The sequence below is a fragment of the Anticarsia gemmatalis genome, chromosome 15 (assembly GCF_050436995.1).
Source record: "Anticarsia gemmatalis isolate Benzon Research Colony breed Stoneville strain chromosome 15, ilAntGemm2 primary, whole genome shotgun sequence".
NCBI lineage: Eukaryota > Metazoa > Arthropoda > Insecta > Lepidoptera > Erebidae > Anticarsia > Anticarsia gemmatalis.
Genome location: NC_134759.1, coordinates 1642537 through 1657647, shown reverse-complemented (window position 1 = coordinate 1657647; position 15111 = coordinate 1642537). Strand labels below are relative to the sequence as shown.

The following is a 15111-nucleotide window of genomic DNA, read 5'->3' as shown; positions in this document are numbered from 1 at the left end:
AACAAACAGTTTAAAATTCAATCAGAATCTCTCCAGTCCATTGTGTTGTTGCAGCAAAATGTTTAAAATTCTACAGTACTCACTTAAACCTTATATCACTCCATTTCATAGTTTCCTCAATCACATAGATTAGCTGTCACTATCAATTGACAAAGTTCGTTGCAATATTTCACAATTATTTCACAATTGTCTTTCACACAGTAACGATTTTTTCTCTATAATACTCGTGTAGCACGCGGCATCGCTCGTGTTTGGCGCAGAAGAGCCTGGGAGGTGGATGTCAGGCGGGACCGCGAGGCTTCTTGGGGACTTCTAAACGTTCAGGTACTGCTGTGAGAGACGTCTCAGCGAAGCGAACGCCGAGTCGGGGGCGAACTCGACCGTCCTGGGGACAAATGAGAAGAATTATATAAAGATTAAGGATTAGTAGATGTTTTTTTGTGTTATCTGTGAATTATCATACAAATTCTATTTCTTTCACTACTTATGAAACTACAAGACTGCTTCGTGACATTAAATCATGTGTCATTTCAGTAAAATGTACCAACAACGGGTATTAGGAAATAATAGTCCCAAAGACGGAAGTTATTAGTATGTGTGCTACTTTTATTTTCTTTTTTCGTTTGTACATATAAAATTATTATTTAAAGTTTTTATGTTAAGATTACAATAAATAAAAAAATAATATAAGTGTTAATAATATAACTTTACATTTTATGCTTTGTATTGGCATTCCATTAGTTAGTAATTTTGGAAATTAGATTGATTAAATATTCAACATTAATTTTTAGTCGTTTTGAAAAAGTAAAGCAATTTTTATTTTGATTTATCATTCTAAGTACAGTTCCAAAACTGTTTACCATGCGCAAAACGCTTGGTACCTCTCAATTTTTCTTATAATCGTATACAAAACAGAATTCACCGAACTCTTTTGTCTGAAACGTAAACAAGCGGAATTCTTGAGAACAATGTTGAAGGAAAACTCCCATTGTTTATGTTTTGCACAAAGCCTCTCGGATTACCGCAACTCAAATACTGGTGAATGCACTCGTATTACGCAGGATTTAGGAACATTTCAAGATATATAGGAACGTACAAACAATAGCTCTACTCTAATGTTCACTGAAAATCAACGAACAGTATTTGAGGCGCAGTTTCGTAAACCAACGAAGTTTGGCGTTTTTGACTGTACATTACTTTTTCATACACGTTGTAATAAATAAGTATACTTTATATTGATGTACCATAGTTTAAATATTATTTATGTGCTAATAGTTTTAATCAAAATATAATCCCAGTTATACCCGAGAGTATAGGCAAAGATAAATGTAGTACACCAGTGTATATTATAGTGATTAACACGTTACGTTAAAGTAGCAATGTAATTACATTAGTTGTCAACTGAGATACGTGATAAGCCCGCTGCAGTTGGAAATAACCAACCGTGTCATAAATTTAGATAAGTAAATAGAATTCTGTGTTTGTCTCATTCTGTGCATAAAAGACACATAATATCTCACCGGGCCTGTTTAAAGGCTTTTAAAATAATACACGAACAAGTTCTTAACAATACCAAGTAAATGACTTTGAAACAAACCTAAAATTAATGTCGCATAAAAACTTTGCTATCGTAAAGATTTTATGAATTATTCTGACACGTATTTGTTATTTATGGCTAACTAACTTTTGCACGTGACCCATACTGTGCTGGTTTAATAATTAAAATAATATATATATTTTTTATTTATTACATATCTCTTTACAAACATACAAACGTCATTTTATTAAAAACGTTTAACGTACAGTCAACTTGGGTAACTTTGAATCATTTGGGTAACATTGAACGTGGGAATTTGAAATAGTTTCGATTATTTTTTCATATGAAATCAACACAATGTTACCCAAATGATTCAAAGTTACCCAAGTTGACTGTAGTTTAACTTATTTATTATATAATGTAGAGAAAAAAAAGCATAATTAAATAGACACTAAGTAAGAAGAAGGAAGCAAAATCTTCGAGTATTTCTATATAACTAATAAAATGTGATAATCAAATCCAAGATGCTCGGCAAACTAGTATAAGCCCTTATTCGATTTGACCTCTTTTTGTATTTTTAGTGCTTATATAAAAACAAACGCCAAAAAATTACAGTTAATTAAATTAATTTTCTGAATAAAAAAAACAGGTTTTTCGTTTTAAAATAATTTAACAAAATAACACTAATAGTCTCGATATCTCCCTAATTAGGAGGTACATGAAACTAATGCCGTGTAATAGGCTAATTATAATTATTAACAAGCCACTGATTGTTCAAATTAGGTTAATTACTTAGTGTATGCAAGGCAGTGCCTATGTTAATTAACTTTTGAAACGCGGCCCTGACGGAAAATGACTTTGTAAATGTGAATAATGGCACTATCACAAACTAAATTAAAATGGATCAGAAAATTGATCAGCGCCCCTAGCGTATTCCGGGAGTACTAACGAACTTTAAACGTAAAATTGTGTTTATGAAATATTATGCATGTCACCACACATAGTATCGTAAATACGCAATTAGCCGAAAAGCTATAAAAAAAATTATGAAAAATTTACCAGCGCCCTCCGCGTATTCTGGCAAAATATATTTTTTTCTTTATTTCGTAAACTTTGCACAAAGTATTTGAAATCCATACTAACATTATAAATGCGAAAGTAACTCTGTCTGTCTGTCTGCCTGTTACTCAATCACGCCTAAACTACTTAATCAATTTGCATGAAATTTGGTATGGAGATATTTTGATACCAGAGAAAGGACATAGGCTACTTGTTACCCTGGGAAAATAACGCATTCCCATGGTAAAATCCAGGTTGCGGACAAAGTCGCGGGTAAAAGCTAGTAGTCATATAATTTTTCGACCGTATCGGAAAGCCTATTTTTGACAAGTCATTTCAAATATCGCATTCAATACTGCGTGTAGAAAACCGCGCTACAGTACAAGGTAGGTATAGGTCATTTATCAATGTATGTTGGTACCTACTAAACAACTCCAAAAAGGGCCTAACTGTTTACCTCGCAGGTAAACCGTCTGTTACAAATAGCCTCCTCATTGTGGTCATAAATTAACCAGCCTCTCGTAATATTCCGTTTATCGGTTCCCGTTATTGCATTAACAGATGTCGGCACAAAGAGTTACAAGGTTTCTCAAGTGTTTATATAAAAGTCACTGATATTTTCTATTGTGAAAACAATGTTTCTGTGGCGCATTCGGAACCATTTACGACTGCTAAACACGAGATTTGAGTTCGATCCCCGTATTGGGTAAAGTGCTATTGGCCCATTTTTTTATGTTATACAATTTCTCAATAGTAGTCCGGGGTTTGGTAACATGCCCGGTTAATGGCTCTAAGCTCGCTCCATGGAACTAACGTTGTCAGTTGCAAACGTGTGAGTATTTCATACACCAGTTCTGCCTTCACCTTCAAGTGTAAAATGCGTAATATTACGTATGTTGTAGCATTAATAGCTGTTGTTATAAAGAGTTACAAGGTTTCTTAAGTGTTTATAAAAGAGCGTAGTCAGACTCCGTCCTTGTTTGAAGCTGCTCTCAAAGTTTAGTGCTAAGCTCTTGCAAGGACTACTTTGTTGCGCTGGAGGTTTAGTGTCATATTTTATAAGACATGGTCAGCGGTTTTAACGGTTTTAAGTTAATCTGTAATCTTAGTTTGAAGTACAAAAATAATCAGAAGTCTTGCAGACGCAAGTTTGTGATAAAAACGAGTAAAAAATAAAGGAATATTTTTGGACTAAAGTGCGACAGTGGGACATTAAAATGTAAATAAATAGTATCGAAAACTTTAATTGCTTTCAAACTTTTGCGTTGCATGTTTTTATCAATATATATTTTATTTAATTCCCCTGTCTTAAATATACCAAAGCGAAGAGTCACTCACTCACTGACTCATTCATCACGAAATCTCAAAAATACAAGTGCTAGGAATTACAAATTTCGCAAATGGAATTTTTTAGGACGTAGGTGCTCAGTAAAGCTGGGTTTTACGGAATTCAACCTCTAGAGATTTGTTTTTGGAGTTCATTGTTTGTAATAAACAACACAACCTGGATTAACACATAGGATAGGTAAGGTACCTAATTTTTACCCAGGGAAATCTTTTCACGCGGACGAAGCTGCTAGCAGTAACTAGTTCTATTACATAAAAACGAAACTGTGTATCTGTCTTTTACGCTTTCACAGCATGGCAAATGGCCTGATTCAGTTGTTTAATGATAGAAGCTTAAGTTCTCGCCAAGAATTTATGCTTCATTTTAGCACAAACCGCACGTGGGCGAGCAACAACTACTGACAAAGAAAGGTTCATTAATAATAATTAACCTTTGAATACATAAGTTATTTTATTATTATTATTATTTATTATAAGTAAAGTTCTTTGCCCCGACACTATGATATTTTGGTAGACGGAAAATTTGGGAACAAAATTTCCTTTCCAACTTTAAAAAAATATTAGACAATAGTTGATGCAAACATGCGTTTATTCACATAAATGCGACCAGCAGTGCAATTTTCTATTACTGTCGACAACCGGTTAGCTAGCAAAAAATTTGTATAAAAATCTAATCAGCGCTTTAACGGGAGCCGTAGGAACTATTTTTGCAGTACATTTCAAATATCAAACTCTCAATACCTACTCGATAGTATAATCGCGTCACAGGACCAGAGTAATTTTCGGTGAGGCGCTAAGCAATATATGGTAAAGTGCATTTTTCGTCACTTTTTGTAAAGGATTTGAGAGAAAAAAGAAAATTGCTGCTAAATCATGTCCTCACAGCTATCAACTGCGTTTATAGCAAAACTTACGAACAAGCAGAATAAATAACTTTGATAAAGTTAGTAAATAATTTGTAGTGCGGTTGAAGCAACTCAAAAAAGATAGTAAATTATAAAGTTTCTACGTTCACGAATATTTAACGAAGGTTCAAACTTTGGTGGTTTGAACAAGAAAAATTAATGGCTTTGTAACAAATTGTTATCCTTATATATATAATTCTTCTGTAAGTGTGTATGTCACTGAACTTCTCTTAAACGACTGGACCGATTTTAATGATTTTTTTTGTGTGCGTTCAAGGGAATCTGAGAATGGTTTAGATTATTAAAAAAGTTTAAAATTTTCAAATTAAAGACGTTTAGACAGAACAACGTCTGTCGGGTCCGCTAGTAATAATATAAAGCTGAAGAGTGTTTATGTTTGGTTATTAATGTTACACGGAAATATTCGATGAAGGTTCAAGCGTAATTATTTAGATTTTTGATAGACGTTCCGACACAAATACCACCGGCTGTAGCTGCAACCGGATTGACAGTCTTTCTCATACGGATTGAATGTGCTTATTTCTGGAACTAATGTATGAAAGCGACAGTCACGAGGTACAGTATAATAACTGAGTAGTTGCAGTAAAGTAATTTTGTACCTGTATGGACAGTAAGTAATTGAAGATTGACAAATTTTGCGACAGTTGATCAGTGTCACCAGCCATTATGCAAAGTCTTCTTCAAGACATTTCCCAAAATTAAATGTCAAAATGCTCGCTATTCAGTAGTAATGACTGCAAAAAATTATTGATATGTATTTTTATGAATATGCAAGTGAAACTACAGAACATAGCTAGTATTAAGGTAAGTGAAGAAATATGACACTCAATTGTAAAGTTTCGAAGTTGTGGTCTCATTTAGTTAATAATTATAACTCGGTGTTTCGTTTGATGTTATGATGCGGTCACAGTCGAGATCTTATCAATGTGAATTTAATATTATATTATAGTGTATTGAACTAGCTTTAAAATGAAGTGTAGCAAGTGTATTTCTGTATATATTATTAAGCCTTATTTAAGTACTAGCTGACCCGCGCAACTTCGCTTGCGTCACCTAAGAGAATGGGGTCAAAATTTTCCCCGTTTTTGTAACATTTTTCGTTGCAACTCCGCTCCTAACGACCGTAGCGTGATGTTATATAGCCTATAGCCTTCCTCGTTAAATGGGCTATCTAACACTGAAAGAATTTTTCAAATCGGACCAGTAGTTCCTGAGATTAGCGCGTTCAAACAAACAAACAAACAAACTCTTCAGCTTTATTATATTAGTATAGATTTGTAAATACACACTCTGTAAACACACGTATAAACGATGTGCAAGGGGAAAGGAAAGACCACGCGCCGCACTCATCTGTCAAGCCCGCGAAGAAAATCGCGAGCGAAGACCGCGCTGCTTTGCCGCGCGTAATCCTGTACGCTCTTAAGAACGTGCGATAGTGTGTGTGTAAAGCTGGCTATTAGCAAAAATAATATGTTACGTAGGATTTCAAAGTAATAATATGTATTACTGGAGATTAAATAAAACAGTTTTATTTAGTCTAAATCCGATATATATTTATAACTACTACTATACGTGAATATATGAATAGGAAAACGTTTATTCTTACATTTTTTTATACCAGCTATTGAACATCATTATTGCGCAACGGCTTAGCAAAAGCAATCGGTATAGGATTACCGTTCACTGTTTAACACTGGCTCCCAAACTTTTCATATACAATTTTTCCGCACCCATTCCTTATTTCGTGAAATAACCTTTACTTATAAAGCAAATAATGAACATGAAAATGAAAAAAATAATGCTTAAAGGTGAAACCCTATGGTCTGTCATCCGTCTGTCTGTCTGTGTGTCTGTCCGTTTGTCGCCAGACTGTGCGCGAGACCGTCTCGTACATGACCGGTTTTTAATACGCTTTTGTATTAAACAAAAAATGCTCTTTATGTACCTTATTTATTAGTGGCTTAATTGTACAACGGCGTGTGTAGCTGTCGAATTATTTAAGTTTCTAGTTTCACCCACAAAACCAAAGTTAAGACAGAAAAGTAAAACAGAAAGTAACTAAAGTTTGAGAGCCACAGTTCTAGACGTTTCATTCAAGTCTCTGAAATTAAAGTACGGATTCATTCACCACTATCCACCCACGTTGAAACTTACACTCGAATATATCGAGTTATACTCGAACGATTTTAATCAAGATTATACCAGTATTTGAGTTACGTGTTCCTGAAATATGAATGGTTTTCCAGAAGTGTATTGGATATCGGTTTTCGTAAGGCTTTTGAGGTTTAAGGAAGTTGGTTTTATTATGTAACTCGTCTTTTAAGGCTGTATTTCAGTAATGATTTTCGTTCCTTAGCACAATAATATACATTAAAAAAAATAGTTTTAGATCAAACTGTGTGTTAACTGCATCCTTAGTTGGTAGTCTTAAAACTGACTTTTTCAAGGAGGTTGCTCCAAAACCTTCTAAAGTATGTACATATATTATGAAGAATTTTGAAGCAACCATCACTTTAACTCTCTTACGGCCGTTCGGCCACAAATGGATAAACAGACAAACTTGTTGATTATAAGGTTAAATCTAAAACACTAGATTAACTATGCAAAACTAAGTCTAAAAGACTACTTAATGTTAAGTCACAGACTAGAACAAAAGACTTTCCATTTGTAACACACCTAACCTATTCCATCCTCTTCTATTGCATAACATACAACTTTATATAACTCCATACAACTTACATACATAGTTTACAGTAACAACTTCATAACTGCAACCCTGCATGTTTCAAAGTCAAAGGTATATTGTTTGAGTTGCGTAGCAGCCGTAGCGGCTACGGTGCTACGGTGCTACGACGTAGCTTCAGTGGCAGTATTTATTGACTTGAGTCCCTTTGATCCGGTCGTAGTTTGTGTTTGTTCAATAATATTGGTTTTTGGTGTTTTTATATAACAGTTTATTTTACATTGTATATATTTTAAATTCATTGTCAGGGTTTCGTACCCAAAGTGTAAAACCCTGTAACTGAGACTACGCTGTATGTCTTTGCGCCTGTCAGGGGCTGTTTCTTATGAACCGTGATAGATATATAGTTATATAGATATAGGTGAAACTTTCACGGATGATATATTTCTGTTCTCGCTATAACAACAAATACAAAAAGAAACTAAATGAAATCACATTTATAAGGAGGCTCTCATTTTATCAATAACGGTATGGAAGTTTTTGTATTGTTTAGTTGTTAACCTATAAAAGGGTATTTTCATACTCAATGTGCTTAAAATTTATAATTATCATTATAGATGGCACATAATTCAATATTGAAACATTGAAATTTAATTATTCGTCCACTCTAACATAACGGCTACAGAAACACGATTGACTTGTAAATTGGTCTTAAGTTTGAAAAGAGCTTCTAGCGTAATTGTCAAAAGAAATGATTTAGTTAATACGTTCAAATGTCAAACAGAACAAAACTTAATTTATTACAATTATAATTAGATTTACTTATAGATTATGATTTCTATGCCTTTTTTATATTTTGACTGCCTCGGTGGCGCAGTGGTTTAGGTCACCACGCTGCAACCATTGCACCGGGTGATCGTGGGTTCGATTACCACACGGGACAATTATTTGTGCGATCCACAAATAATTGTTCCGGTCTGGTTGTGCTTTGTGTCCGTTGCTTGTATGTTTGTAAAAGTCGCCGCGGCACAAGAGCAATTCTTAGTGCGGGAGTTGTCTTTTTAAAAAATAAGAAAAAAATATTACGACTACCTTTGTGACGTGATTTCACGTATATCTAGCTGCTGATCTTGAGGTCTTGGGTTTGAATCCTGGATCAGGCGAAGTACTATTGGCCTTCTCACATGGGACTAACATTGTTAATGGCAAAATGTATATAAGTATTGTACACACCTCTGCCTACTTTATTCATAACATACCCTATGTAATCTATATATTTATAATGCGTTCTATGATTGTTACTCTATTATTCTGTCGATAAAAATCATGTGTAAAAGTGAAAAGAATTTGAGTACTATTTTTTCGCTATTTCATGCTACAATAGTTAGGCATAGTTTTCCTTTGAAACCTTTTGACTGTACACCAAAATATTTCACACCCACATATATTTTTCCGCTCTTTCAAATGTTTCACGCAAAAAATACAAAAAATGCTATTATTCCTAAATTTCTTTAAAATCCTACTCGTACTAACATTATAAATGCGAAAGTTTGTGAGTATGTATGTATACCATGTATGGATGTTTGTTACTCTTTCACGGAAATACTACTGAATCGATTACAATTGGTATTTAAGGTTGGTATGTAAGTAGCTGAAGATCCAAAATAACACATAGGCTACTTTTTATCCCGGAGTTTCCGAGGGATCGGGATATATACGCGGACGAAGTCGCGGGTGGCGTCTAGTATAAAATAATTCAGAAGCAAAAAATACATCAAAACATTCTTTATTTCCGAAAATAAATTGTATAAATCCATATTTCTTTTAATAACAGGTCCGCGAGGGAAGTCGCTGTAAATCTCTGAACATTATTTATGAAGCAGTCCTTCGGTTCAAAGTAATCTAGGTGTACATAAATATTACTGACGGTCCCTAAGGCTTAATGGCCAACTGCTGTATTTTTCAGTGTGTTTTTCGTGTTAATAGGGACAACTGGTGAGTATTTTAATTTTATTGCGTCTGAAAAGTGAACAGTATAGTGTCTAGGGTACAAATTAAGGTCAAAGCAAATGTTTTGGAAAGGGATTGTCACCGTATAAACTCCATTCAGTATTAATCCGATCATCATAAGGCTCTACCTCCTTTCCTTCCAAGCTGTTGACATATTTAGTAATTGTAACAACTATCATAAGTGTCAATATTTGACCCAAGGTGGATAACCCAAATAAGGCCTATGTTCTAGTAAGGCCTATTTTTTACGTTTCTCGTGTTCGGTTTCGAGTGGCCGACAATATGTTATTATGCAGAAGTGTGCGACTACATTAACTAACGCACACACTTACTTGCAGAATCAAAATCATTTAGGTCAAATGCTGACACTTATGATAGTCAATGATACAGAAAGTGAATATACCACCAGTTCGGAAGGTAGGGCCAATGAGAAGAGCTGGCAAAAAACTCCTGGCCACTCTTTTTAATCGCCGAATGGTTTTAACAATATTTCTATTAGGTATAAACAATTGATAATGTAGGGAGCTGCTACCAACTCTACCGAACACACATAGGTCATAAGAAAGTAAATCAATATATTAAAGTGGTAGTAAACAAGACGTCAAGTGTATTGGAAGCATGATGGGAGCATCAGGCTTTCATGGGAGCTTGTTCACGTACGTATACGCGTATTTGTTTTGAGTCGATGCTAGTATAAAGCAATTCATCGTATTGGTGATATTTTCGTTCCCGGTTGTTTATTAATATCCATTGAAATTTTCATCAAAATAGTTAAAACCACGAAATCATATCAAACGGACAGAGACATTTTATAATTAAAATAGCGTAAATTAAAAATAAGCATCTCATTATGAATAAAATTAATGAAAACCCCAAATATTTTACGTAATAATGCATCGGACTGCGGTTTCTCTCGGACTATTTATATTACATGGTTTCGGGTATCGCGGATTCGATTTCCGTTTATTTATGTTAATAGTTGATTGGCACGCCTACGTTGCTTCATTATAGAATAATGAATCTGTATAATAAATTAATGTTTCACACATCTACATATACAGGGTGTCCCAAAACTCAACGATAATTCGTGACAGGATGAAAGGCCAAGTCATACCGGTTCTAGGAAAAATAAAAAAAAAATTCCATATCACTTAGTTCAGCAATAATAGACACTTTTCAAAAAAGTTGAAATTCCACACCCTTGGTCGCATTTTCAAGTCCTGTGATCACCAATGTCACAATTTCGCTGTGCTTTTTTGAATTTCGTGATCTTCATTAAATATGCTATTAATCGTAAAACAAATTAATGCACAAAACATTGTTAATTTAATAAAAAAAGTTAAGTTTTAGTGAGTCATGGTTCACAAAAATATCGTTAGTTAACTTTGACGCTTCATATTGAAAAAAAAATGTACTACACTACCCTTGGCAAGTTATTTCAAAAGTTGGCGCATTTAATCAAGATTTCAAAACGGTGCAACACTTGTCACTTTTCTTGCCATTAAAAATGTTATTTTTATTTGAACGACGAGTATCCTCGAAAATGGATCGAACGCAGTGGTACAATTGTATGGCGTCCTCGTTCCCGCGATCTAAATCCAGTAGATATTTTTTACTGGGAATGCGTAAAAGAAAAAGTCTATTCGAAATCAATACAAAATCTATCAAAACTTCGCCAGAAAATTGACACAGCGTCAGAGGTAATAAATGCAAGGAATTTTGCTTGACTGGTGCAAAGGTCTTTTGTAAGGCGTTGCAGAGCCTGTATTCGTGCCAGAGGAAAACAATTCGGAATTACTTTAGTTTAAGGAGAATAATAAATAAGAACGATGGTTCGTTCATTCTTTTTTTTTATTACCATTACCTATTATGTATATTACATTAAATATTGGTTATGGACTGACTCAATTAGATCTTTACTAAAAATAATTGCTTTCCTCTGGCACGAATACAGGCTCTGCAACGCCTTACAAAAGACCTTTGCACCAGTCAAGCAAAATTCCTTGCATTTATTACCTCTGACGCTGTGTCAATTTTCTGGCGAAGTTTTGATAGATTTTGTATTGATTTCGAATAGACTTTTTCTTTTACGCATTCCCAGTAAAAAATATCTACTGGATTTAGATCGCGGGAACGAGGACGCCATACAATTGTACCACTGCGTTCGATCCATTTTCGAGGATACTCGTCGTTCAAATAAAAATAACATTTTTAATGGCAAGAAAAGTGACAAGTGTTGCACCGTTTTGAAATCTTGATTAAATGCGCCAACTTTTGAAATAACTTGCCAAGGGTAGTGTAGTACATTTTTTTTTCAATATGAAGCGTCAAAGTTAACTAACGATATTTTTGTGAACCATGACTCACTAAAACTTAACTTTTTTTATTAAATTAACAATGTTTTGTGCATTAATTTGTTTTACGATTAATAGCATATTTAATGAAGATCACGAAATTCAAAAAAGCACAGCGAAATTGTGACATTGGTGATCACAGGACTTGAAAATGCGACCAAGGGTGTGGAATTTCAACTTTTTTGAAAAGTGTCTATTATTGCTGAACTAAGTGATATGGAATTTTTTTTTTATTTTTCCTAGAACCGGTATGACTTGGCCTTTCATCCTGTCTCGGATTATCGTTGAGTTATGGGACACCCTGTATATGGATGTTAAAGAAAGTGGTTTTAGTTACCACTTATAACTTAACAACGACTGAATGGGTTCAGCTAAAATATGGTGGGGAGCTTAGAACCGGGAGACGGACATAGGATACATAGATGCTAAGCGCATAATTCAAGAATGGCTCAACCAGTCCGTCTTATTGTTTTGTTAAATTGTATTAAAGACACGGGAAAGGTTCTTATGGAGAGAAGAAAGCAAAAAATTACGTGATCGGAGCTTCGCGGGACAGGTAGTTTATTAAAAAATCACGCCACGTTTTTAATTATCTTTGTGACAAATTTCACGAAAATCGGTCCCGTGGTTTCGGCAGGGAACTAAACAGACGAACTTAAACATAATATTCGTTACCCTTTCATGCATAAATCTCTATCACAGAAATTTAAATGAAACCTGTACTGACAAAAAGTATTATTTTTAAACCTGAGAAATATTTCCATTTAGACCAAATTGCAGGCAGAAACTAGAAGTAAGTATATGCGTTTTTAACACACTTACAAAGCAGACATACCAATAGTCAAAAGCTAATCAAAATAAAACCATCCCACACCCATGGAATAGAAGTAAAAATAAACATATCAAGCAAAAGTCCTTGAATAATAAAGACAAGTGAAATGTTCCTAAGGCATCCATTAAGGAATTTTCCAAAAGAAGATACGCTTAAATAAATTTGTTTTCCTGGAATACTGACTTGTATGGGTGCTTGGTTATTTTTGGTATTTGACTTATGTATGTGGGTGGATGAGTGCGTATGATGGTTAAGTATTTAGGCATATGTTTATTGAAATTTGAAATGTGTGTGCAATGTAGAATGCCATTGTTAATATCACAGATAAAAACAGGGTTTTAAATCGCTACATAGTTTAGAGCAAAGCCCGCGTCTGTACCTACATATGTCTATATGTACATACGTATTTTTCCAATTATGCAACGGTTTTAATGCGGTGTTTTATAGAGTTTAGTTTGTATATTCATATGTAAAGGTTGCAAAGGTTTTTTTCCCTAAAATAACTGTTTAAACTGGGCGAAGCCGGGGGGCGAGCCACTAGTAATAATATAAATACGGGTTCACGTTAATTTACGTTTTTTGTTATATAATAAACATACAACGAGAAAGTATGATAAAAAGGTAACAAATGGTTTTCTACGGAATCGGCTTTTTCTCAAAAGAAAAGGATAATTGCCTCTTTCTCTTCATATTAGATTTATAAAGTGGCACACAATCATTTTATTCTTCTAAATACATACAAGCAATACATGAAGTACTTGGAGGCTTTAAGATTCCTTACTCAAACTGAAACACAATGAGGTCACGGTAAAACTTAAAAAAATGAGTTGTTTTATCAGAGTTTACTAAAGCTTAGTTTGTAAAATATTTGAAACTTTTTGTCAAAGCTAAAATCAGAGTTAAACCATCGTTTAAAGACGATCCTTTTTAAATATCCTGTATATAGTGCAGTCAATTAAGCTTAAATTAGGTGAGAATCTCGGAATTCGAGATACCCAGCTGTAAGTCTGTAAATACTTGTATATTGACACCCTAAAAGTTGTCTCAAAACCTACATATGGTAGGGTGTACGCAACTATAAAATTTCAAGGTCCAAAGTCCCAAAAACCGGTTTTTTGAGCTTTTTTTGTAAATATCTCATTTCCTATGGAATTTTTGCATTCGTATTCATTACCAATATTGTACAGTATAAAATTCTCTACAAATTTTGTCTGAATTTTTTTTTTTACGGTGAACCGTTTTCGAGATAGAGGGGGGAGAGCGCGCGGTCACAGGATCATTTCAAGTCAACCGGTGCCTCCGGTCGAAGATGCGCCATATATATTATAGTTGATGAACTATCGATAAATCAATGATAAATAAATATTTGACAATTTCTATTAACTATTACATTATTTTTTATCATTTTTTTCATAACCTATCCACTTTTTATTCAGTATTAATTAACTTATCAACACTTACCTGCCCATGTAATTGCAGAATTTTTCATGAAAATATAGGCACTATATTTGAATTTTAACCTAATTAATATTAATAACTTCTTACATGATGAAAAAAAAACAAATAAATCAGTATTATTGAAAAGATATAGATTTAATATAATTATGAAGAAAATGATGACACCAATGACTTTTCGAAGTTATGTGTGTATTAGAAATAATTGTCACATGCTCCAACGGTGAAGGAAAACATCGTGAGGAAACCTTGCTTGAATAAAATTAGTTAAATACATTTATTGAGGGCATGCAAAGTCCCCAACCCGCACTTGGCCAGCGTGGTGGACTCAAGGCCTAACCCCTCCCTCATTACGGGAGAAGACCCTTGCTCAGCAGTGGGACAGTAATGGGTTAAATTTATTTATTATTATAATCATTGATTTATCGATAGTTCATCAACTATATATGGCGCATCTTCGACCGGAGGCACCGGTTGACTTGAAATGATCCTGTGACCGCGCGCTCTCCGCCCTCTATCTCGGAAACGGTTCACCGTAAAAAAAAAATTCAAACAAAATTTGTAGAGAATTTTATACTGTACAATATTGGTAATGAATACGAATGCAAAAATTCCATAGGAAATGAGATATTTACAAAAAAAGCTCAAAAAACCGGTTTTTGGGACTTTGGACCTTGAAATTTTATAGTTGCGTACACCCTACCATATGTAGGTTTTGAGACAACTTTTAGGGTGTCAATATACAAGTATTTACAGACTTACAGCTGGGTATCTCGAATTCCGAGGTGAACTTACTATAATGACTGGACTAATACTCCACGATTCATAAATAAGTCTCAATTTGTTAACTCCTGAAAATCCATCTATAAACAGATGGTATTATAAGGAAAAGTTTTAACTGTAGTTTT

The 15111-nt window shown here is 34.1% G+C and overlaps 1 protein-coding gene across 1 annotated transcript in view; it reads right to left on the bottom strand.

Annotated features, from left to right (window-relative positions):
• Positions 1-251: 251 nt before the first annotated feature.
• LOC142978832 (adipokinetic hormone/corazonin-related peptide receptor variant I-like) overlaps positions 252-15111 on the bottom strand; it is a 116092-nt gene continuing 101232 nt past the window's right edge. Inside the window, exon 8 of the mRNA XM_076123422.1 lies at positions 252-385. Within this exon, the coding sequence (XP_075979537.1) occupies positions 281-385 (105 nt within the window). The 3' untranslated portion in view covers positions 252-280. The remainder of the gene's footprint in view (positions 386-15111) is intronic.